This window comes from Mytilus galloprovincialis, chromosome 1 (genome assembly GCF_965363235.1).
Source record: "Mytilus galloprovincialis chromosome 1, xbMytGall1.hap1.1, whole genome shotgun sequence".
NCBI lineage: Eukaryota > Metazoa > Mollusca > Bivalvia > Mytilida > Mytilidae > Mytilus > Mytilus galloprovincialis.
Window position 1 is genome coordinate 117,912,917 of NC_134838.1, and position 26,711 is coordinate 117,939,627.

Genomic DNA, 26,711 nt, shown 5'->3' on the forward strand with positions numbered 1-26,711 from the left:
TTTTAAACAATCTAACTGAAAAATAAAATTATTAAATATATAAACCTCCCATCATTTTACCTTTTGTCGTTTGACATTTCCAAAGTCTAAATCTTCTGCTTTCCTCTTAGTGGGAACATTTAATATTGAATTTGTACTGCTTCCAACCTCTGAACTTGTACCTGCACTCTCAGCCCTAATTTCAAAACTTTCAAACTTGTCCAAAGTAACTGTATTCTTAACACTGTCTTTGTTTGTTACGAGATTTTGAGCTTGTTGAATTATCTGCATATTTTGTCTTCGAGTCAAAGGTTTGGTATACACATATGTTTTTATTGGTTTACATGAATTCTCCTTATCTATGGATATTACTTCATTTTCAAGATTTGTCTCTAACCTTTCTTCAGATTTGACCTTAACATGAGTAGAGTGACATTGCCTCGATATTGGCTTGCATAAATCTGTTGTACTTGCACATATTTCCCCATCTTTGTTAATGTTATTGCCCTCACTATTGGACTGTTTAGCACTAATCTGTTGATCATCTGGTACCATAGTGGATATTTCTTTAGAACCAGCCTCATTCTGTGTTGGCAATACACTGGCCACAGGGACAGCACTAGATTTAACCACCGAGTAAACAGGCCTGAATTCTTCTGTATCTGATGAACTGGACTGACCTGAAGTTGATTGAGATTCTAATGGTTTTATATGAATTTGATGAGTATTTATGGATTTTTCATTACCGGTAGATTGTATGGCTAGATTACAAACTGCTGTATCCCCATTTTTGTTACAACTGTCATTTGAATCAGATAATTGTTTAACTACAGTTGAGTTTCTATTCAAACTCATTCTTGTTCTCCTTAGTGAGATGATCATATTGCAGGAAGAATTCTCTAAAGATTGCTTTGTATCAGATGTTAGTCTGCCTGACACAGATTTAATCACACTTTGAGACTGATCCATTGATGTTCCATCAGAAGAATGATCAGTGATTGGTGTATTTCTGCCTGATCTTCTTCTAATTAAGTCACTCTGCCGTTGACCAGGTAATATTCCTTCAGAAAACTGATTAGTGATTGGTGTATTTCTGATTGATCTTCTATTTAAATTACTTGATGACTGGACTGCTGATATTTTTTCAGATTGATCTGTGCTTGGTGTATTTCTGCCTGATCTTGTTCTTATAAAATTACTAGTCGACTGACCGGGTGATATTCCTTCAAGTGATTGATCTGTGTTTGGTGTATTTCTGCCTGATCTTGTTCTTATAAAATTACTAGTCGACTGACCGGGTGATATTCCTTCAAGTGATTGATCTGTGTTTGGTGTATTTCTGCCTGATCTTGTTCTAATAAAGTTTTTCATGTTACTAGTCGACTGACCGGGTGATATTCCTTCAAGAGATTGATCTGTATTTGGTGTATTTCTGCCTGACCTTGTTCTAATAAAGTTACTAGGCGACTGACTGGGTGATATTCCTTCAATAGATTGATCTGTATTTGGTGTATTTCTGCCTGATCTTGTTCTAATAAAGTTTTTCATGTTACTAGTCGACTGACCGGGTGATATTCCTTCAAGAGATTGATCTGTATTTGGTGTATTTCTGCCTGATCTTGTTCTAATAAAGTTATTCATGTTACTAGGCGACTGACCGGGTGATATTCCTTCAAGAGATTGATCTGTATTTGGTGTATTTCTGCCTGATCTTGTTCTAATAAAGTTTTTCATGTTACTAGTCGACTGACCGGGTGATATTCCTTCAAGAGATTGATCTGTATTTGGTGTATTTCTGCCTGATCTTGTTCTAATAAAGTTACTTGACAACTGACCTGCTGATACTGTGTCAGCTGACTGATCTGTGTTAGGTGAATATCTGCCTGAACTAGATCTAGTCTGAATAACATTCCTTGTATATAATATTGTTTCTGCAGTCTTCTCTGGGGTATTCCTTGTAGATATAGAACTTCTGCTGCTATTACTTGGTGACATGTCAGACACAACAGTGTTCTGATTTAATGAACGTTTACAGGTGTTGACAGGCTTCATTGGTGTTTCCTGTGGAGATGGAGTAGCACTATGCTGTGGAGTCAGCCCCAAAACAATATCAGAAGCTGGCGATTGAGTTCTTGGAGATTTTTTCAAGGTCACTTGTAACTTATGTCTAGTTCTTCTGGTGATAGTGTCATGGATGTTTGTTTCATGCTGACTCACTGGAAGAAAGCCTTCAACAATATCAAACATTTCAATCAATTGAATCACTGGATTTGAAAAATATAATATAGAAAGCACACATTAAAATGTATCTCCTTCTTAATTATCTATATAAGTAAATAATATATTGACAGTTTTGAAGATATAGGTCTAAAATCATGTCACCTTAATGTTAATCAATGAAACATGTATATGAAGTCAAGGTCCAATAACCCAATATAGTTTGCATACAAATGTATCACCCACAGTAACTGGAAAACTGATCTTAGCAACAAAACTGTTCTTGATCTTTGAACCACAATATTGAGGTCAATATCAGTTAATCCTAAGAAAATGTTCACTGGCATGAAAATACGGATTTTTTGTGTTATTAAAATTTGCTGTTACAAAATATTAGAAATTATTATAAATTAAGGAATGTATCTCCCTCATGCAAAGCTCTGATTCCTTTCATGGATTTGGCTATACTATTTGGACCTTTTGGATTATAGCTCTTCATCTTTTATATAAGCTTTGGATTTCAAATATTTTGGTCACGAGCATCACTGAAGAGACATGTAATGTCGAAATGCGCATCTGGTGCAAGAAAATTGGTACCGTTAATTTTATTAATCCTAAGAAAGACATGTAAGACAACTTACAATAATTCTATTGACCAAATATAGCTGATTTTTCTCTCTTAACAAATGAAAAACTATTCTTAATGCTTAAACATACATGTACATTCAAATTTTGGCAAGAATTGTATATATATGTGAGAGCGCTAACAATATCTGATGGATGGATGCCTAGTATCTCTTTGTCTCCCACAATGCATGTTTAACATTGAACCTTGTAGAGTCTAGTATGTATTTTGACCCCTATAAAGAAAGCATGTGTACTTTACACACCATCACCATTTGTCTGCTGCTACTAGAAAATGTGAATATCACAGGAGACATATTGTTGAAACAAAGGAACAGAGACTGCAATAATTCAGTGAACCAAGAAGTCTTGAAAAAAAACCCACTAATAGGCATACTAAAAAAAAGGTGTGCATTACAATGAACAAGTGAACATAATATAATGTATGTCCAAAGACAGAAGCATGTAATCCAATGGTTGCTGTTGGTCACTGTTTTCATAATTCTTGTTTGTTTGTATATTAATCATGCAATCAGTTGTCTTGTTTGAACTGTTTTACATGTTATCAAGTCAAAGCCTTTTATAGCTTACTATTGTAAATTCAGAAATTATTGTGTGCATTCATTATTGGGATTTTATTATTTTAGACTATAATGCCATTTTAATTTTTGGGACATGAAAAAAATTCCTGTTTAATTCATATAAAATACTTCAAAATGCAAGTTTAAATTATTGCGTTTGATTATAACCCTGTCGCATTTTTCGCAATAATAAAAACATTGCAATAATTTCTGAATTCACAGTATATGGTATGGGCTTTGACAATTGTTAAAGTCTGTACAGTTTTTCTCTGTTGGATAGTTTTCTCATCAGCAATCATACCACATCTTTTACTTTTATGATTAATAACTTTCAGATTGATTTGGTTAAAAATTCAAAACATGATACAGGATGGACAAACAATGAAGGAACAGACGCTGATAAATATATTTAACACTACTGTTGTGAATGTGACTTTGTCTTCATGTTTGTAATGTCGCAAAACAGTGTTAGCGTTGTTTCCTGTATTTTTGACGTTGTGTGATAGTGACGCGAGAGAGAGAGATGTGTTGACGGATGGAAAAAGATGGCTGAAATGGTTTGAACTGTCAGAGTGTATGCCTTGTGTTTTGTATTTTATGTAACGTCTGTATATACATGTAGTGTGAATAAATCGTGACTTTTATTTTCTACAAAGATGGTGTTTAGTTTTAAATTAGGAACGCTCGGAATTCTATGTTTACAACAACTACTATTATTGGCTATGCATAAAATAAATCTTTATAACATTGCTTTGATATTCATCTGAAATAATAGAACAATCTTTTTTTTATGTGGTCAAACTTTTATGTTCCTTACACATTTCAGTATGAATATTAAATCTATTTTGAAGTTGAAAAATGTAATACTGTAACATGAAATAAATTTACCCAGACTATTTGTTGGACTGAGATATTGAGATACTTCCTGGCTGCTGTAAGGAGTGTCTGTCTGTTGGCTGCAGTTGATATCCATTGAAAAATCAAGTTCTGCTTCATCAGAACTTGGCTGTACTAAATATTCCATTGGGTCTGGTGTTGGATCCTACATAGACATTGTACATAAATTAATTAACAGGATGTAGATATTTATAAAATATCATTTAAAAAAAAAATGTTTCTGGTATTAAAATAGAATATTTTTCAGAAATTTACATCATAAACCTTTGCTATTCTATTATGACACCCATAGGGGGATCCAGGGGTGGGGGGCCCTTTTGTGGGAAAAATTTGGTTGATTATATAGGGAATCACTAAAGCATGACTGGAGTGGCCCCCCCCCCCCTTATGAAAAGTTCTGGATCCGCCACTGACACCAAATGCTACAAAAATTTAAAAAAAAAGCTTAATCAAAAGATTTAAGTTAAAAAAAACTTTTAACATATATAGGTACATACATGCTGTATGTAAGTACTGAATTTTCCAAAAAAATACATTCCACCTTTACAAAAAAAACTTCAGATGTATAAAGAGTTTAATAAAGCATAAGGTATCTTGAGTCTCAAATATATGACGGTAAATAGAAGAGCAAATTCAAACATTTTTAAAAATTGTATTCACCTTAACAAGGTAATCTCCAATATATTCAGGTCTCAAACACAGGATACCATATTCAACCAGATGGAGTAGACTTGCTGCAGTTTTCTCACTTACGAATATGTAAGTTAGTGTATTTGCTACCTTTGCAATATCTTTGACAGGTAAATTCAGGTTATACACTTTGGCTCCTCCACAAGCCAGCAATCTACAATATAAAACAGTCATTTACTTTAAACTTCTGAGATCACATGGGGAAAAAAATTCAATCACTTGCCATTAACCATTGCTTAAGTTTGACAGAGTAAAAATTCATATACATGTACCAGGGATCTCCATGGATGAAAATTGAACCATGGAGGAACTTTCACCATTACAAACCGTGTCTACGCTGTACAGTGTAGCGCGATCGGAAGTATTTTATCCCTCCGTACAAGGAATGGTGAACATGCTAATTCATTGCTTATTTAAATTATATTTATTTGAATTTTAATTCTAGAATTAAAGTATCAATATGTTCATTTATTGCCGTTTTTAACCATTCAAATGCCAAGTCTTCATGGTCCCCCCCTTAGTCGAGAATGACCAAAGCTGTCATGAAGGTCCCCATGTAGATTTCTTGTATTTTTGGTAATTGTTATGGGGGTTAAAAATCATATGATGTGGAGCTTATTTTTCGTGGACACTGTCAAATTCAGAACTCATTACCGGTATGGCTGATTTGCAGCAACAACAAAACGATTCGTACGGGTTATGTAAAAGGTTAAAGAGATTTGTAAAGCAAATGAAAAGGTTTTTAATGACTTTATCTGACAAATTGATGCTGTGCAACATGCATCTTTCGAGTCTGAATAGAAACCGGAAACGTGGATGTATCAATTTGATTGTAAAATACGAAATGAATTCGGAATTACGATACGATATTTCTTTACAGGAAATATTTATAAGTTTTTACTTTTAAACTTTTAAAGTCATTCTAAATTATTGTTACAGCAGTACTCGAGTTATTTGTGATGAAATAATATTTACTGTTTTGCGTCTTATTTTGTACTTCTTAAAAAAGGGGGATGCTGATTGCGTAAGTCAAAATAAAGCATGTGTTCGACTTGTTAAACTATTTTCTTTGTAACTGGATTATTAATTTATTTATTTAATCTAAATTATCATAATCATTTGCTGAACTTAGTTGATTAATTCGACAAATGGATCGTCTATCCTCAGATAGTATTCTCCTGTCTGGTTTGTTGATCTACCTGTGCAAGCTCAGGTACAAGTGATTAGCGATCTTAATCCGGATATCCCTCAGGCGTTAGAACTGTGTTGGATTATAACATAAAAAGCCTAAGGGTTATGCAATTACATGCATTTGATTATAATTGATAGAAAAAATGGCGTCGGGCTACAAAAATGATGAAGTTTTGAACGATGGCGGAAGACAATTTAACGATGGCGCAAGATAATTTAACGATGGGGCGAGTCATTTGACGATGGCGCAAGACATTTGAACGATGGCGGGGCGCCATCGTTAAACAGGCCATGGAGATCCCTGATGTACCAAATCAATAGATACACATATAAATGTAAATATTGAAGTTTGAAAATCTAGAATTTTTTACAACTTATAATGCAATTTATAAGTTATAAAAAATTCTAGAATTTCGAACTTCAATAACATTTTGAACATGGTTAAAAACTTAGTGAGTATATTTTGTCTTTAGTTTGCATGTGTACAAACCAATACTGTCATACTATAAGCCCTTGACAATACTTAATAGTAAATTATTTGATTTTTTGGTTATTTCATCATTTTCAAGAAAAATATGTATGGGTATAGCATTTAACATATAAGCTACAGACCTTCTGTAGACATATCTTTTCTTGGGATCAGAAACAACAACAGCCACATTCCAGTCACTGAAGGCTAGTGTTTGAAACACTTCCAAGTTAAAGCGCCATCTACTTCCTGCTGTCCTCATATCTAGCGAAACACTGGGTTCATTGTAGTTGCTCCATTCAAATAATTCTTCCTGCAACCAGTGTCCTTGTTCTGCTGACCTTCTTATAAAGTCTGGGTGCAATACCCATTTGCCCATGGCACAAGCACCCAGAAATTTTTCACTCCTACTCAGTTTGCCACAAACAACGTGAGTGACATTTGTCTGGTAACTCTACAAAAAAGTGACCTCATAACTGTTAATAATATAAATATTTGTACAGTGAAATCTGTCCAAACCAAACTTCTTCGGGCATCATGATTTTGTTTGGTTTGGGTAGATGTTTGGTTTTATCAGGCTCACAATGCATACAATTTGATTAAACAGGAATTTTAAGAAGAACATGTTTGGTTAAGACAGGTTTGTAGTTTAAGCAAGATTCAGTATAGACAGGTTTTACTGCAATTTTCTTTTTTTTGTCTTTTCAACTGCCTAACCTTTTTCTGCTAGTAGTCTTTTTTTTTAATTAACAAGCATTCTGTAGGGTTTTTTTTTTATAGGGTCACCTACTTATAATACAAACATTTATCATGTTTCTTCATTTTTTATAAGTTTTATAATCTGTAAGAGATCAAAGTCTTACTATATGTATCAAGAAAACATAATGTTAAACAAAGAACATTGAAATAAGCCCTGGTCATACACAGATGTGCCCCTTTTTTTATACCTCACATTTTTTTGTATTCAGTTAATATTTAGTTTAATGAATTATTGTATTACAATAAAAATACAATAATTCATTGAACAACACACGGTCTTTGAAGAAAGGAATATGTGGGGTATATTTCAGTGAGACAACAACTAAACAACAAAAATAATTGAAAGACATTTTAGACGGTAATATATACAATATGTTAAGTTTTAAATCTCCAAGTGAACAATACTGTGGATTCATAATTATTTGTTGGATACTAATTTTTGTGGATTTTGTGGGTACCAGTAAACCACGAAATTAAAAAGTTCAACAAATGACAAATTTTCTACATGCTTGTACATGCTTGATGTTATATTTGTTATTCTCATCGGATTGTGTCTAATGCTTAGTTCGTTTCTGTGTGTGTTACATTTTAATGTTGTGTCGTTGTTCTCCTCTTATAATTTATGCGTTTCCCTCAGTTTTTGTTTGTTACCCCAATTTTGTTTTTTGTCCATCGATTACAAGTTATGAACAGCGGTATACTACTGCTGCCTATATTTTTGTATGCAGACCTCAGCAAAACCATGAAATTAAATATCCATAAACATACAAGTTTTCCTTTATCCACGAAAATAGGTACCCAACAAGATAAATAAATCCACAGTATATCACATACATGACATAATACAACTGCCAATGTAAAAAATGTAGATACCAGACGTAGCTTTTTTTTAAAGAAAAGAAGAATTTCTTAACATATCTTTAGTCCTATCCATTAGGTACAAAGTGGCTGGCCAACTAACAGATTAGATTTTTGGACAAAATATTAGAATCTCAGGGAAATTGTTCTTTTTAATTATATCTATATATATTTAACATATTTGACTAGACTTACATCTACATTCAAATATAGTCCTCCAAGTTTGTGAATGGAGGTCGACAGAACCTTCCTTTCTTCACTATCTATACCAGACAATAGGAAGATCTTGCTGCTCTGGAGTCTGGTTCTTCCACAAGCCATATCTCTGTAAGTTAAATGTAAACATGTTATAAATGTACATAATCTAAACAGACAAATAGAATATTTTACTATTCTGGAGTCTGGTTCTTCCACAAGCCATACAGTTTGTATCTCTGCAAGTAAAATGTAAACACATTAAAAATGTACATTATATATACCAGACCATGGGAAGATACTATTTTTCTGGAGCCAGTTTTTCCACAAGCCATATCGCTGTTATTACATCTATACTGTCCGGTTAGCCATCGCGGCCCATCAGCAATTAAAACAAAACTTCCATGCAACTGTGAAACTATCTTCTTTAAAGAATATGTATGTTTGAGTGTTTTTGTATAAATTTTCCTTGAGACTTACAGTGTATCATTAAAGCTCTCAACTGTCTTTATTATTCGCTTTTGTCTTTAGACATACACACATGTATACATACTGTGGACTCATTTATTTTTGTGGGTACAAATTTTCGTGGATTGCGGAAATCTTGCATTTCCGTGGACATGTGATTTTGTGGTTCTGACAAAGTCTGCATAAAACTTAATAAAAAATTGTATTTTGTTGAAAATTAAAATTCGTTGTTCACCTGTACCAACGAAACCCATGAAAATTAGTATCCAATGAGTAATAATGTATCCACAGTATGATAACTATTACCATAAACAAATTATACGTTATACATCTTTTTTAAATCCTTCTATAATGGCTATATGATCATTCATTCATTGATGCATTACGTATATAGTAGTTAATACATTGTAGGTGTATCATTCGTAATCATAACACTTCTAATGTTTACTTTCAGAGAAAATGATTGTGTATATGTTCCTGACCATATAGTATTTAGACTGTATACTGAAGGTCTGCACACATATTGCCGGTCTGTATGAGTATACTTGTGCGGCCTAGTATGAGCTAGACCTTACATGGCTTTGGATCATACGAGTTAAATTTAGACAAACATCCCTATCAAAATCTTTTATTTAGTTTTACAAATTAATATTATTACAATTAGATGAATAAAGTGAATAAGCGAACATTCAATCAATAGAAATTAAATATCTACTAATTGTCTATTTGAATCCTATTTTGGTACTTCCTCCCAAGGTGACACTTGCTTCCACAAGGCATACCTGTCACTATTTGCGGGGGATTTCCCCCATGGAGGCTCCCAAATAGAAATTTTACAATGGCTATAGGATTGTACTAGTATGGAGAAGCCAAAAAACAAGACTAAAATATATTTGAAGGCCCCCTTGATGGTTTTGTAGAACTATAGGATCCATCTTGCACGTAAAACCCCCATGGGCATTTTGAAAAGTTGGCAGGTATGACAAGGACATCATAAAATTGATAATTTGTTCACAAGCATACATATATGTAAATCAATATATGTAAAAAAAACTGACATGCTAAATACAGAAGATTAATAGATTAATTTGGTGCCATTATTTCAAAATTACAATTAAACTTTTTATATTAATTAATGATTGTTAAAGTTATGTTGATCTGTAACATACATTTGTTTCTTATAAATTTGACCAACTCCTTAATATCAGGCAGACCATACGCATACAGTTCGACCGTATGCATATTTTGAAAAAAGTTTGCATACAGGTCATATACTCATATGGTCTGGAACATATAAACCACAAAATTTTCTCTGAGTACTGGTAAACCAGTGCAACTGGAAAAGTTTAAGGGGTGACTACACCTAGAAAAAATAAATTTCTAATGCATTTTAAATGTTTGAGAAAATAAAAAATTAACTGGATTTTGCTATTCCCTTTTATTAGTTCCTGCAAAAGGTGTCATAATTAGCTAAGCTGTTAAACATGTTGGAGAACTTCCCTACTTAGAATAATTGTAATTAATTATATTGTGCATTGATTGACATGAACAATAGGCAACGATAGATATCTGCATAACAATATGTGATTTAAACTGTGTAACTTTGGAGTCCAAAGTCAAGTTAAACTCTTGTTTGTGTACTTAATTGCCATCTTTTGCAGATGAGAAAAAAGTGCATGGCAAAACTCAGGTAAGATTTTACCATTCAAAAGCATATTATGCATAGAAATTATATAAATGTATACATACATGTTTCTAGGTCCAAACACTCATTACATACTTTTTCAGATGCATATGAATGTCTACTCTCTGTATAAATTGTATTGTATTAAACATGAAAATGCTTGCCTATAAAGGTGAATTTAAAGATGTACAGTACACACTGGGATGCAATAGGCAGTCTGTATTGTGGGTCATAAATCACTGGCTGATGGTTAGACTACCTGCTGGGCTTTTTTTGGGAGTCATAAATCACTGGCTGATGGTCAGATTAGATGCTGGGAAAATTAAAGGTGGACAGCCATGTGTTTCAAATCCATTAATAGGTAGAAATTTAAGTCTTGATTATATAATATTTAGCTGAACAGGTAAATTTACTTGTTTTGTCCTCACAGAATTGAGTGTTTTTTTAACTTTTGTTTTGCTTTTCTGTTATTTTGTCTGTCAGAACAACCCGTTATAGAATATATTTTTTGCTACTAAGTATTATATATTATTCATAATTTCTATATTCTTCCCCCTTAGTATTTTAAAGAATTTATTTAATGAAATATATCAAATCTAAAATTTATTCAAATGTTAATAAAAATAGAATTTTAAAATGTAAAAGATGTTCATACATGTAACCATCTTCCTATTATATTGATAAGAACATCTATTGAATAGATAATAAAAAATAATAAAAAGATTTTAATTATTTTTGATAAGAAATCATTTAATAAAATCAAATCAAATAATAGTTTTTGTTTCTCTTGTTTGTGCAAAAACAAATTGTTACTTAAAAGAATTTAGGTTTTATATCCAATAGAATATGTTTTGAATTGGTACATGCATGTATGTGTGTAATTCATTTTTTTTTAATCTTGTGACTTAAATGCAAAATAATCAGCAATTAATGTGGTATTTCTGGAAAATTTACATTAAACCAACAATCATGCAAAATGCCCAACTGGTTTAAACGTGCGTATAACCAGTACCTTGAATACACATAAGGTTGAATGAAAAAAATACACACACAAACCACAAACAAATGTTAGTAATTCAATATTTCTGGACATTTCTTTCTTTATTTAAATCTGTTTCCTTAAAATACAAAAAAAGATTCAACTAAATATTCAACAGGGTGCTGAAATAACTACATCAGGTGCCCATTTGACTAAGTGCTGATTTGACAAGATGCTGATTTATTAACCAAGTGCCGATTTGAATAGAATTCCCAAATTATTGTGCATGTTTAGGCTGACTCCATACAGGAACTTCTTAGGAAGAAAGATAAGAAGTTAGCAATATCCTTTAACTTTACTTTCCGCTTTATAGATGATGTTCTCTCCTTAGATAATTCTAAGTTTGTAAACTATGCTGAATGCATCTATCCCAATACCTATCAAACTTGAGATAAAGGATACAACAGATACATTTTGTACAGTTAAGTCTGCCTCATCTCTTGACTAACATGTAGAAATTGTCAACGAGGGTCGGTTAAAATCAAAACTTGATGAAAAAAGAGATGAATTCAGCTTTCCAATTGTGAACTTTCCATTTCTATGTAGCAACATTCCAGCAGCACCTACATACAGAGTATATACATGATATATATATATCTCCCAATTGATACGATATTCCTGGGCTTGTATTTCCTATCAAGATTTCCTTGATAGAGGGTTGCTGCACACAAGGAAGATATTAAGAGTTCCGAATAGTGATGTTGAAATCATCCCTTCATAAATTTTATGGATGCCATCACGAGTTGGTTGACTGTATTGTAATAACTGTTTCACAGATGATATCTGATATGTTCCTTGTGTCGCAACTACAATCTCCTTCCATTTTCACAAATTTGACCTACTGAATTAGACTATAGGGTTTGTAATACTAGGAGCAACACAATGGGTGCCACATGCGGAGCAGGATCTGCTTACCCTTCCTGAGCACCTAAGATCACCCAAAATTTTCGTGGGGTTCATGTTGCTTAGTCTTTAGTTTTCTATATTGTGTCTTACATGTATGTACTATTATTTGCCTTCTTGTCTTTTTCTTTGTTAGTCATGGCGGTTGTCAGTTTATTTTCAATCTATGAGTTTGACTATCCCTCTAGTATCTCAACCCTCTTCTTTTATAAACAATGAATATATTGCGGTAGGTCTTTTCACCACCGAACACCACTGAAGACCGGCGAACACCACTGAACACCCCAAAAGTTTATTACCTTGTCTTTTATCGTTATAATTGTGACTTAAATATAATATTTAAGTTATTAATTCAACAAATCAGAAGAATAAATAAGAGTCTAAATATCTACAGAAAACAGAAAAGGAGAGTCTATATAATAACACCACACTTTTTGAACTCCGTAGACCCTAATTGACACCTCAAATATTTTTTTTCTTCATTTTTTTCTTCTTTTAACTCTTCTATAAAATAGTTGTACCAATAATAAGAAAAGAGACAAATTTCAAAATCTAACTGGTGAACAGAGATCAAGGATACTTGAACCCATTACTAATTATCAATGCAATCCGGAAAGTGATGAATCCGGAGACATTTTTCCTTATATTAATTATCGACTTTACATGAAAATGATTCCCATAAATATCTAAAAATTGGTTAAATTATATGTAATTTAATTTATTTCATCGTCTTATTGTATAATATCACAGTTTTTTTAGTGGTTGGTGGTTTTTGGGGTGTTTGGTGGTGAAAAGACTCGCCCAATATATTATCAATCAGATCGTTTATTAACCAGTGATTTACATGGTTAGGTTGGAGTTTTGTTCAGTCTGGGCAACTTGTGTCATGTGCCTATCTAACTTGGTCTTAACCTGTTAACCTTGCAAAAATTACAACAGTCACTGTACAAAAAGACAGCTGGCCACCCATGTTCAATACCAAAAATATACAGCGGTATCTAATCATTTATGGGGAAATTGTGTATTCTTTCATTTAATATTAATTACACAAAATCAATCCTTTGTTCATACCTGAAGTCTTTGTGAGAACGTTTATACAATAAAGACTATTCTTATCATCTTCATTTCCCCGCAATTTTTCCAATTTTAGCACTAAAAATAATAATATCTGTTTCGGATACGGAATGTACACGATAAAACCCGTAAAGACGAAATGGTTTATATTTTATTTACGCCATGGCAAGGATTTGTAATATACTATGCAAATTCTTGCTCATGGTAACATTAAAGCCTTTGGAAATTTCATCCAGCTGTTTTACTTATGGTTAGTTGAATTTGATTAGATAACTGCACAAATTTTATAATTTGTTTTTCTTCATATTTTTGAATACTGAGTAACATTTTGATAACTTGTAAATTTTGTTGTTGATGAAAACAAGGCATTGTATGATAACAATTCCTTGACGAAAACAATTCTTATCTTATTATTATTATATTGATGAAAAACTGAGAAACGTAAGAAACTAATGAAAATTCAGGAAAAAACTTTCCATGAACGAAGTTGAAGTGTAAAAATATATATAGCTCTGCTCAATCACGATTGAAGACTACACATATGTTGAAATAAAAATGTCTTATTGATATCTTTGTCTTTGGGTTGCTGTCTCGTTGTCCGTGTATACGGCACATCTTTTGTGCATATATAAATTAACTTTAACATCGCCCGCATAATGTTCAATGGCGGCCGGATCCAGAACTTTTTGTAAGGGCGGGCCCACGCTGACTGATCTAAAAGGGGGGGGGGTCTTCAGTCATGCTTCAGTGATTCCCTATATAATCAGCCAAATTTTCCCCACAATAAGCCACCCTGGATCCGCCTATGATTTTCTTAAATGATTAATAAAATAAAACTTTAGTAAATGAATTTTACCACTAAGAAAATATTTGTAGACCCCAAATACAGCGATCACAAGTATGAAATAAGTAAATAACACCAACAAAAACATACAAAGTCATGGAATTTCTGTTTCATAGATGACGCCGAATATATTCCAGCGGTTGTAACTACAATCCCATTCTCTTTTCCTCGAATGTGACATACCGAATAAGACTTTTCGTCGGATGCATACTTACACGAGCAACACGATGGATGTCACAGGTGTAACAGGATCTGCTTACCATTTTGGATCACTTCCTGGTTTGGTAGGAATAGTATTGCTCAGTCTTTAGAGTTCTGTATGTTGTGTTTTGTACACTGTTGTTTGTCTTTTCGTCGTTTTTTCTTTGTTTTTTGCACTGAAATTGTCAGTTTGTTTTCGACTTATATAAGTTTGAATATGCCTGTGGTAGCTTTCGCCTCTCTTTTATTGTGAAGCCTTTAGTAGCTTGGTGAGTGACAGTAATATGAAGCTTTTGTTATTTATTGGAGCACAGATTATTGCTCTTCATTTAGGTCAAAAGGTTTTGTTTATACTGAATATTCTACAACATTGATACAGTGTCATTTGTTATCTTTTTAAACCAGCACTTTACTCATGTCTGCATAGAGTTCGTTTGAATACACGGACCCTAGTCTCTGATCTTCCACATCCAATGACCTATATAAACTGCAAACCAGAATCATTTTAAAAAGAATTTCCCATAATTTTTTTTTTTTTTTTTTACAAATGTCCATGAATTGAAAGAAAAACAACAATATTATTACTTAGATCCATCAAAATGCTGAGACTCAACATGTCTTCTCTATATGGAGAACCTTGTCAGTCTGAATAGACTGGATTTGCTTTACGTTGTAAATATCAATTTGAGAATTTGAAAGTTTATATACATTGTAACTGTATTTGCTTTATCGCGAAAGCTTAGTACCATAGTTTGATTACACATTAAAAGATAAAGGGAACAAACGCTCAACAGTTGAAAGCTTAATATAAACATTATATTTAATTGGTAAAAATATTAATGTAAAATTGATACAACATGTTCATAATTCTGTAATGTAAGGTCTAAACATATGATACCGAATTCAGTGTACATGACTGATGTATCCGAACTAAAAGTCATTATGTTCGTTCGAGAAAAAAACAATTGGTAAGCTACTAGTAATACTAAAATACAAATAAAACAATCTTTGCATAAGAGAGTTGCTCACAATTTCAGTACACCATTGCATAAACCAATTTTATGTAAAAATAATTTCAATGCCAACTTAAATGCCGTCGAGAGGAAATGTTACCATCGGGGACTGACTATATAAAGAAAAGAAGACGGGGTACAATTGGCAAAGAGACAACTCTACAGCAGAAACCAAATGACGAAGAAGTTTGACAGTTCATCAACAGCGGTACTAAAAGGGATTCGAACAATACCAAAGGGACATTCAAACTCATAAAATATACCGACAACATCATGGCAAAAAAAAAAAAAAGAACAATTATTATAGAACAAAAAACAGAAAACAGACAAAAGCGTACAAAACAAAGAAACTAAAAACTAAGCAAATCGAATCCCACCAAAACTGAGTGTAAAAGACGACATCTAGTTTATCAAAATATAAAAGACTAAGAGATGATTATTTTTAACAAAGTTACAAATATGTATTCTGAACACCAAATAGGTGTCAAATGTCAAGTGACTGCTACTAAACCCGTTACTGATTGTAGCGATGTTTATCAATAGTGCGTATTTAGTCATGGCGCAGTCTGTCTTTCATTTGTAATGGTTTTTGACTGAACAATTGGAATATTCGCCTCTTTTGAAATAAGCTCAAACTGTATCAAAGCTGTTGTATCCAACAAACCCATATACTGTTATAAAACGTGACATATTAAAATCTTTAATGATGTTGTAATTGTACAATGTAGCATATTCAACGAAAGATGTTAGCGTCTCTCAAATATGTAAATGATTATAACAAATGCAAAATATTAAGTGGTGATTTAAATTGATCTGGGTAATTGAGATTTAATTGAAACACATTGAAGATTACTTTGTAGGAACTACTTGTAAATGGAAAATAAAAGGACGTGAATTAGTTAACTTACAATACTGAAAAAAACAATGGTTGGCATGATAAATTTTAGAAGCAACGTTTCATGATATTAACCTTTATCCAAATTTTCAAAGTATAGTCAAGTTGTGAATGCATTAAATAACTCACAAAATGAAACTTTTGGGACATTAGTCCCACTACCCAAGCAAGTTAACTGGGGAGTCATCAGACGTCAGACCAATCTTCGACTATAGATCAGAACAAATTAGTTGTTTGTATACTTTGAAGCAAATTGAATAAATGTTATTTTTTTTAATTGCTGTGAGTTACAATGTCTCTAATATTGATCTGTTTTGCATGATAAATGATACAACTAACTATCCAAGTCGTCAGACTGCTGCAAAACATTTTGCGGATCGTATAATCTTCGTCGAAACTCGTTTTCCTGTTTTGGAAGAAATTCAAATTTGGTAGATGTCCTTGCCCCAGTGATCTTATCAATATAAGTACCAATCATCTCAGTTCCTCCTCTCTCTAGTTCAACTCTACCATGAGAAATTGGTGGCCATAATCCACCAGGTGGCGGTACATGTATAACTGCATGCAATGTTGTTCCTTGGTCTGTAACATACGTTGGATTTTGGGTTTCAGAAATGTATATTTCTACTCTGCCATCTTCTTTTCTTTTTTCTTGTTTGATTTCATCTACATAATTATAGGTTAAAGATATACTTCGTCTCTCTCCCATATCAACTTGTTCGTCAATGGTGTAACACTTATGAAAAATATCGTCACACATTTCTTCCTCATTGTCAATAAATAATTTTGTGGGATCATGGACGTCGTGTTGAAACGGAGCTGTCACAGCCACCCCGTAAGTATAATTACAAGTACGCGATGAAACTATTCTTGGATTATGACCGTAAAGTACTGCCCCTTGAAGAACAGCCTGTCCTCCCTGTTGCGGAATGAATACTTCTTTGTCAGGGAATGCTTCTTTTATTCGAACACGTATTATTTCTGACTCAGAAAACCCCCCAACCATCATAATGGTTGAGACTCCAGAACACTGTGGATCTTTTAAAACCTTTGTTATTTCCTCAACTATACATTTGATCGATTCAGCAAAAAAGCTAAGAAATATTTTTTCTGTGATAATTAACTTGTCTCTTTTTGTGCTCAAATTTTCTTTCATGCTACCGTCTTGCACTAAATCTGAAAAACTGCAGCCGGTTGTTTCGGAAAGAATATCACACAATGTAACTGGTAATCTTACAACGACATTTTTACCTACAAATGTTTTCTTTTTGGTTTCAAAGTTTTTCATCATATCTGTATAATCATAGATATGGTTTTCCTTAAATTGACGAAGAACTTCTCCACCACATATTTTCGTGAGCAGTCGTCTGTATTCTTGGTTAATAAATTCACCGCCATACGGCCCACCACAAGCCCTATGTATAATAGAAAGACCGCCATTTTCTTCCACTTTTTGGGCTGATATGTCAATTGTTCCACCTAAAATTTAAATAAGTTTTTTTTCATAAGGAATGCATTACAGTGAAGAATAGGAGGAATAAAGAAGCCCCAGCAAACTAGCAGAGGAAAATTCTGTTACTTCCACTTTTCTGATGAACTTTTTAATTTAACCTAGCAAAATTAAAAACATTTAAGTGTCTTATAGTAATAAAATTGAGAATGGAAATGGGGAATGTGTCAAAGAGACAACAACCCGACCATATAACAGACAACAGCAGAAGGTCACCAATAGGTCTTCAATGCAGCGAGAAATTTCCGCACCCGGAGGCGTCCTTCAGCTGGCCCATAAATACATATATATTATACAAATATAGCCTTTGTATGAGGTCGATACACATGATACAAGGATATATTGACCTGAAAGAAGTATATTGACTGAGGACGAAGTCCGAGGTCGATATACTTCTTTGGGTCGATATATCCTGTATTGACCTCATACAAAGGCTATATTTGTTATATTATTAATTTCAGACCATTATGTATATTTGTATCAAAATCGTCATTTGATTTTGTTTGAATTTTATACATCATATTGTCTCCTTGACAATAACAACATATTAGTTGTTATTTAATTATTTTGTTTGTTTGTTTGACATCTTGGGTATTTGAAGACTTTTTTCGTCAAATAATCGATCACAGATATCATTTGTTTCAAAACGTTTAACGATCATGAAATTCATTACATGACGTCACAAAGTAAATCGGTTTTAAGATATTCTAAAAATAACCGTGCAATAGGTGTCATACCACCAATTAAAAGTCCCTATCTGTTCAACCAAATTTTGCAATTTTCACAGCTTTCTAAATATTTTACCTTAAGTTTAACTTCATAGAAACTAGGTATATCCTGAATTGTACAGGTGTCACCTTTCTGCATGCCAATTTTCAACATACATTCAAAATCATATAAGAAAGCAGAGAGCTTCCGAAAGGAGGTACCACTAAAAATAACCACTGGTTTTCTGGAAATCTTAAATTAGTATACTATGGAGCGCATTAATCCTCAATTTTTAATGCAAACTCATAGACAGGTAAATTTTGGCTCAAAATGGTCTTAATATATTTCTCTTTCAACAAAACTTTCATTTCTGCAAATTTGTTAGTTAGTTTAGGTGAACAATGACATCAAATGCACTTTTTTTTGTCCGAGTAGGCCTACTTTCACATACGTTCTAAATTTGAGGGAGTAATTGGTGGTATGACACCAATATGCTCTGTGCAATATGCTTTTTGCTATCCGCCGTTTTCTCTCTACCTTCGAAAATATAGTTTAACATGTGACTATCCCTAAACGAATCAAATTTGTTAAAATATACGAATTAATAATATAGATATATATATATATATATATATACTAGTTCAGTGATAATGAACGCCATACTAAAGTTTATAATTGAGTTATATATTCTCTGATGCATAATTGAAGTTTAAAACTTAAAAAAAATGGATCTGCACGAAAATGACACATTGTTCGTATATCATTTTCAATACAAGAAAGAAAATATTTACGATATAGATACTATAATTGATTTAAAAAAGTACATTTAACAACCTGTAAAATGTCAATATTTTTACTAGCTAATTGTCAATGATAGACATGAAAGGACATATTTTCCCTTGGTCGACATTAATCATACGTTTGCCACCGATCGGAGGGGGGAAAACCCAATTAGTTGAAAAAAATTGAGGTGCATATTGAAAATATCAATTATTTAAAAATGTCGAATGAACATACATTCCTGTGTAAGTATAATCACATTTTCCCGTCTTATCTTAATTTATTTAAAGTTGATTAGAAAAAGCACAAACCTCCACCATCTACAACTATAAATTTTTTCCCAGGGTCAAAGTTCTTCAATGAAATTGTGTTATCATCACCAGCAACTCTTTCTAGAGGCAAACTTTTGGCATAAATAGAAGCAGCTTCTGGTTCATAGACCAATGAAAATTTCTCTAAATGAATACCGGCCTACAATAGAAAATAAAAAGTACAAAAAGAATCTTTTGAAATATTTTTTTTTTTTTTTTGAAATCTTAAAATATTTATAATTTTGATTTCAAATGATTTTTCTTGATAATTAAAATAAATATCGTTCGTCGTAATTTGAAATTCTTGTCACCGTCTATATACAGTATAAAAGATGTCACACAAGTGGAACAGTATTGTCCACGTATCCTTCTGAGCATTTCAGTTCATTCTAGATCTTTATGGAATTGAATTAATTTTATCTAGTATTAATTTTCTGTACCATCTTCCGTGAACTTTTTTTAATTTTGTTATTTCAATGGTTTTATCATGTTCACACGATACGGACATAATTAACAGGAGTGTGCTTCTTACACAAAATAAGATCTTTCCGAGAAGGGAGGAAGAAATCGAAACAACATATTCTTTTATATTCACCACACAATGTGTCGGTGGTTCATGTTTTTGCGGTTTTAGATGTTTGGATACCGGTAAAGTCGTATGATCTGTCAGAGGATCTTATAAATTGTGTTCTTTCCCCCGATTATGCCATTTTAATTGATTAGTAAATATTGATTTGAATGACAGATGATGAATAGATGGCGGAGGACGCCTTCCCTGTTGTGTTCCTTTCTGAGATCATGCGATTCCTTCTGTTGTTTGTTTGGTACCTTGGTTTGTCTCTTCTTAATCGATTTACATAATACCTGCTTTCATCTTTTAAAAAGTTAAATATCAGGTTTTGGTTTAAAGTTGCGTGTTCTACATACCTTTTGGGCTGACTGTTTCATGAATTGTTTACATGCATCATCCCATATAGCTGGAACAGTGATTACCCAAGTAATGTATTCCTCTGGTACCCCAGTATTTCTGTGTTCAAGCTGGTCAATCACGTGCTTCCTCAAGTAACCAATGGCATAAGACAAAACTAATTTGCCTGAAATCTTTTTCCCGGTAATATCTTTCATAAGTATGTCCTGTCGCACATCCTGTGTAAGAAATATGTACGACGGACAGTTAATAATGGTGCTACAGTTTTGTTTGCCACAGTTAGGTTATTAATTTTATGTGTGACGGGATAACTATTCCAATAAAAAAAATCCACCTTTCAAGTTTTAAAAGTTTTCACTTGTTTGGTTTTCCAACAACGGTTGCAGACATATTGTAAAATAAAGGCTAAAAGGTTAGGTGAGAAAGGAATCGTGATAAATGTCGGGTCCTTTTTATAGCCGACTATACGATAAGGGCTTTTCTCATTGCTAAGGGCTATACGGATACTTATAATTGCTTGCATCCACTTCATTGCAACTTTCGCGGATAGTTGTCTCATTGGCAATCTGCCGCAATATTTCCACATCTCATTATTTTAATTAAACAGAGAGAAAAATATCAAAAGACATTTGAAAACTAACACGGTCTTCAAAAAATATATGTGCCTATATTTTAAATTTTTAAGCTCTAGCATGTCTAAAACATCCCATGATTAAATAAGTTGTGTATAAAAAAAATTGACACATAAGGTCGAAAATAGGGGTACATCAATTGTCTATCATTCGCATCATCTGTTGAATAAAGCATCACAAACTGTGCAACAAATTATTGGCAACTTAGTTTTTTTTTGCTTAAATGCCACTTGATCATCGCAACTGCGAATTACCAGTCTTTCATGAGTCAACATTTGATTGAGAAAAGAAATATGCATAAAACAGATATATGAAGATGTGGTATTGGTGCCACCTCTCCATCCAATAGTTGTTTATAGCTTGCCATTCATTAGTTACATTAACAGTCGATTGCCAAGGTACTCTTTGTCCGCAAATTGATTTTTAGACCGGTGTTGCTCATTGTCCGAAAGCAACCCAGACAAAAGAGCTCATAGCACTATCAGAACGGCGCAATTACAAACGTAACAGTCGAATTACAAAGACATTGGCATTGTTATAGTTGAGTACTAATTCTTACTAATGAGTACAACCCACCTGACCGTTCTCTACAGCTTTATATAGCTGCATTTTGAATCCGTGAAGAAAAAACCATTCTCTGGCCGATCCATTTTCGCACAAGTCTTTATACTTCTCTTCAGCCTCGTCTCCGAAGGAATCAAACGTTTGATCTGGTTTTATGAGGATACTTGACGGTGTTTTATAAGCAGACCCTGTCCAAGAATATGTTGAAATATTCAAAGGATCGTTCTTGTATTCGTGTCTGAATGAAAATGCATATCCTGATCCAGAAGTCCCGAAATCTATCCCAACCACTAATACTGTATTGTCGGATTCCATTTCTGTTTCTGAATGATTTAATAATTTATTATCGATTTACATTAAAACATGTCATGTCGGTCGTATTATATTTAGGGGACTATTCAGTATATAATGAAAGCGTTTGTAGTTTAAATTTTTAATGAAAGTTGACAAGGAATAAGCCTATATCGATTCATTTTCTAAAAATGAATTTAAACATCTTCCTTTCTGCCGAGGCTTGTTTCGCTATGCACTGTTAACCTAACATAATATTCCATTTTTGTTGCAGCGTGAGATTGGTTTTTTATTCAAACTATCGATTTAAATGTCTTCCGCATTAACACAACATGCATTTGAGTCTCTTTCATGACAATCACAAAATAATTTCGACGTATTATATTAACTCTATACAAGGTCGAACTACTTTATTGTTGAGTATACCGTAATATAAGTGCAATATTAATGAAAACAAACCTTTCTAAAGACAATGGGCGATGATGTGAGATAATCACAATGCATCTGTTTTCAAAGATCTAGTGGTAACAATTTTTACTATTTTATTACAATTACCTCTATCATATTACAATTACAAACTTGCTGTAAGCTGTAGTCTAAATAATTTGTTTTTCGTTTGTTATTTTTAGCATAAATTAGTCCACCGGTTTTGAATTTTTTCATATTTTCCTGCTGATTCCTTTTATGGCTTATAACTGTACGACATATGTGTTACTCATTGTTGATGAAAGATTGGTGACCTAATATACTGTTGTTTACCATCTTGTCATTTGGTCATTGATCTTTGACAATCCTATCGCATCTCTTTTTTTTTGTTGTAAATACATAAACTATATACCTTTGTACAAACTACTTTTTAACTTTAGAGCGTTTCTATTTTACAATAGTCCATTTTTTCTAATTTTTCCTGAATTAATGATTGAATGCTAATCAGTTTCATTACTTACTTCTTTTATACTATTTTGATTAGGTAACTTGATGGATTTAAACATTTTGTTTTAAAAAACATCAAATAAGGAAGTTAAATGCAAATTAAATATCAGAGTTATATTTCTTTATTCTGATTCTAATTTTTTTGGTTAATTATAAACTACGAATGTCCAGAAAATTGAAATGAAAACGTACCGCGCCGTACGTACTAGTATTCGTATATCCTTTCATATCAATTTTTTGTTATCTTTATCAGAAAAATCTGTCTCAACCAAATGTTTAAATAGGGATTCTATCAATTATGTGCCATTTCCGTGTACACGGTTGCTCTCCTTCCGTTGAGAAATGTTTATAATTAACAACAAAACATAGGTGGGTAAGAAAAGCAACAGGTCTAACCAATGTTATAGGGAAGAATCACAAGGTCTTTTGTTCCTTTGACAAATAACATTGAGTCAGTTTAAATATATTCATTTATAGTGGATTGGGAAACAAGTTATTGCAACTTATATCAATCCCTTTCCACTTTGCAGGTGCAAGTGGTGCCTTGCAGCGGCATTAGACTGTTTTTCGAAAATCTTCAAGGGTGTCTTTTACGTGCAAAAGATATGGCTCTCTCTTAACACGGGTCAGCCATTTATCGTCCCCTTCCGACGGACTATCATCGTTTCCTCAAGACCATACTCGCAAATGCTGTCAAGGGAGAGCCGAAAATGCAATCCCTGAAATTTCTCCCCGGATTTTTTTGGGGATCGAGCCAGGAACCCTTGTGTTAGTAGTCCGATGCACTACCACTACACCACGGAGGGAGAGTTGATTTCGGACTAAAATTTTTCACCCGGCTACTTTCAATCTGTGCCTGTCCCAAATCAGGAGCATATACTATATTGGTTTTCGTTGGTTAATGCCTGTCGAATTTGTTTTTTATAATTTTTTTTATCGTAAAAATTTTTTTTCTTCGTTAGAATGGTTTCAAATGTTGTTATTTCGTAGTCTTTTATAGCGGACAATAACATATTTTGCTTATTATTCAAAGCAAGACAGTGACCTATATTTGTGTAAATCCGCTTCATTTGGACTCTGTTGGATAGTTGTTACACTGACAGTCTTGCAATAACTCGTAGCTTATAGAAGCTATACGTGTTGTTATTTAGTTTTTGCGCACAAAAACTAGCTTTCTCGGAATTATTTTTAATACAGTTATTCATAATGATATAGGAAAACAGCTGTAAGGAGCAGTTATTTTTTTGATCAGATTATAATATTTTGTTCATATACGAGTACCAAAGACGACAAATGGCATACTGAATGGCAGATTTATTGCAAAAAAACAATACATAATGATTGCAAAAAAATTATATAATAATTCTTTAATGTCATACATGAAAAAAGTAAATTAACAAATATATCGAACTCCATGGAAAATTCTAAACGGAAATGATAAATTCACGAATGGACAACAGCTATCATATTTTCAAATTTGTACAGGCATTTTCTTATGTAGAAAATGGTGGATTAAACCTGGTTTTATAGCTATCTATGACAGTCGCATACAATTCCATTATATTGACAACGATGTGTGAATAAAACAAAAAGACATAATAGGTAAAATTATCAAAATAGGGGTACAGCAGTCAACACTGTTTTGTATTCATAATCACTATAAAACAAACAAACATACCGACAAAGATAAACAAAAAGGAATATAGACAAAGCACATTAGCAAAAACGAAAGACAAGAATAAAAAAATTACCGTAGCACAATAACACAACGACGCACCGAGCTACGTCAAATGGATATCGCCAAAAATAGAATTAGGAGATAACTGTATTGTATTTTAAGCTCCGACGGCATCAATTGGGGATTTGATGGTCGCAAATTAAGTTTACTGGCGACGCGTTAGCGGAGACAGTAAACGGGTATTTGCGACCATCAAATCCCAAATTGATGCCGTCGGAGCTTAAAATACAATATTGTTATCTCCATTCTAATGACACTGACAGAAAACAACGTTAAAACATGTATTTAAAATCTGTCATCTGCCGTCTGCGCTTGCGCGTACGTCCCATAGCATCAATTGTCAATTGATGCCATGTAAGAAAGTGACGTTATCCAATAAAAATGAACGTTACAAACGTTGTTGCATTAGAATAAACAGTAAAAGTAATAACTTACAAACAAATAAAAGAATACTATAATTAAGTTCACGTTATTAGACAGATACATAACTCTATACTCCAAGACCATCTTGTGTTATTTATTAAAAAAAAGAAGATGTGGTGTGATTATCAATGAGACAACTCTCCACAAGAGACCAAAATTACACAGAAATTGACAACTATAGGTCACCGTACGACCATCAACAATGAGCTAAGCCCATACCGCATAGTCAGCTATAAAAGACCCCGAAATGTCAATTTGTAAAACAATTCAAACGAGAAACTAACGGCCTTATTTACGTATACAAAAAATGAAACAAAAACAAATATGTACACATAAACAAACGACAACCACTTAATTACAGGCTCCTGACTTGGGACAGGCACATACATACATAATATGACGGGGTTAAACATGTTAGCGGGATTCCAACCCTCCCCCTAACCTGGGCCAGTGGTATAACAGTACAACATAAGAACGAACTATAAAAATCGGTTGAAAAAGGCTTAACTCATCAGATGGACAAAAAAACAAGTGGACGTGGTCGGGTACTTGTACATCATTTAGTTGATACGGAATATTCATCAACAAGGTCTTGGTATCTTCCGATGAACTTTTTTTTAGAAAAAGGACGAGACGTTCTTTGTTCATCAACTTTCTGCTCAGACACTGGTGACGTTTTACAAAGTCTTAGTAGCAACTGCAAGCTCTTGAATATCGATTGAGTTGGGAAATGCATATCCTACATGTAGATGAAGTTGGTATACTAGTATTGCTACTAAGGTGTTGGGAGGGGGATTGATAATTTCAAAACTAAAATCGTTTCGTTTGTCATAGATTCTGGTACTGAGATGACCGCTTATGTCAAATTCGAGGTATAAGTCTAAAAATGAGGCAGAGGAAGTCGTGTCAACTGCCGGTTCCAAGTCCAAGTCCGAGTAGGGAAGTCATTTTTCTTCTAATTGGCACAATCGTATGTTTTATTTTTGGCGCAAATGATATCCATGTAATTTTAAAACATGTGGCGCAATCGTAGCATTGGAGAAACAAGTTGTGGCGCAAAAGGACGCAGTTTTGGCGCAAACGGATCTCTCCCAAAAAGTCTGCCTCCAAATCAACAAATATGTTGTCAATAAGAAACTTAGCATACTGATAACTTGATTCTCTGTGTATCATGTTTTACTTGTTTGTTCACTACTAACAACATAAGCCGTTTGGTACTGTGGATTATTATTTCTTTTAGGTTCTTTTTCAATTTCACATGTGATATGGTGGTATACAGGGTTGAAGAGACAAAGTTTAGAATGAACTTATT

At 33.1% G+C, this 26,711-nt stretch overlaps 3 protein-coding genes across 3 annotated transcripts in view; 1 reads left to right on the top strand and 2 right to left on the bottom strand.

Annotated features, from left to right (window-relative positions):
- LOC143054119 (uncharacterized) overlaps nucleotides 1-13,734 on the bottom strand; it is a 38,898-nt gene extending 25,164 nt beyond the window's left edge. The window contains exons 1-6 of the mRNA XM_076227026.1: nucleotides 13,626-13,734; nucleotides 8,461-8,590; nucleotides 6,792-7,102; nucleotides 4,959-5,142; nucleotides 4,290-4,443; nucleotides 61-2,207 (exon numbers count right to left, since the gene is read on the bottom strand). Coding sequence (XP_076083141.1) covers nucleotides 61-2,207; nucleotides 4,290-4,443; nucleotides 4,959-5,142; nucleotides 6,792-7,102; nucleotides 8,461-8,586 — 2,922 coding nt within the window. The 5' untranslated portion in view covers nucleotides 8,587-8,590; nucleotides 13,626-13,734. The remainder of the gene's footprint in view (nucleotides 1-60; nucleotides 2,208-4,289; nucleotides 4,444-4,958; nucleotides 5,143-6,791; nucleotides 7,103-8,460; nucleotides 8,591-13,625) is intronic.
- LOC143054309 (eukaryotic translation elongation factor 1 epsilon-1-like) overlaps nucleotides 1-26,711 on the top strand; it is a 228,125-nt gene that overhangs the window by 112,893 nt on the left and 88,521 nt on the right. The window lies entirely within an intron of this gene.
- Nucleotides 16,779-22,395, bottom strand: LOC143054130 (heat shock 70 kDa protein 12A-like). Its single transcript, XM_076227037.1, has 4 exons — nucleotides 22,027-22,395; nucleotides 20,818-21,036; nucleotides 19,891-20,050; nucleotides 16,779-18,060 (listed from the first exon to the last, which is right to left on the bottom strand). The coding sequence occupies exons 1-4, from the start codon at nucleotides 22,327-22,329 to the stop codon at nucleotides 16,916-16,918; spliced, it is 1,827 nt and encodes a 608-aa protein (XP_076083152.1). The 5' UTR covers nucleotides 22,330-22,395; the 3' UTR covers nucleotides 16,779-16,915.

Excerpts from the sequence above, each read along its gene's own strand:
- LOC143054130 (XM_076227037.1), bottom strand. The coding sequence starts at position 22,329 with ATGGAATCCGACAATACAGTATTAGTGGTTGGGATAGATTTCGGGACT. Across the intron at positions 21,037-22,026 it reads AAGCTGTAGAGAACGGTCAG|GATGTGCGACAGGACATACT; the intron begins GTGGGTTGTACT and ends TTTCTTACACAG. Across the intron at positions 20,051-20,817 it reads TGAAACAGTCAGCCCAAAAG|GCCGGTATTCATTTAGAGAA; the intron begins GTATGTAGAACA and ends TTTCTATTGTAG.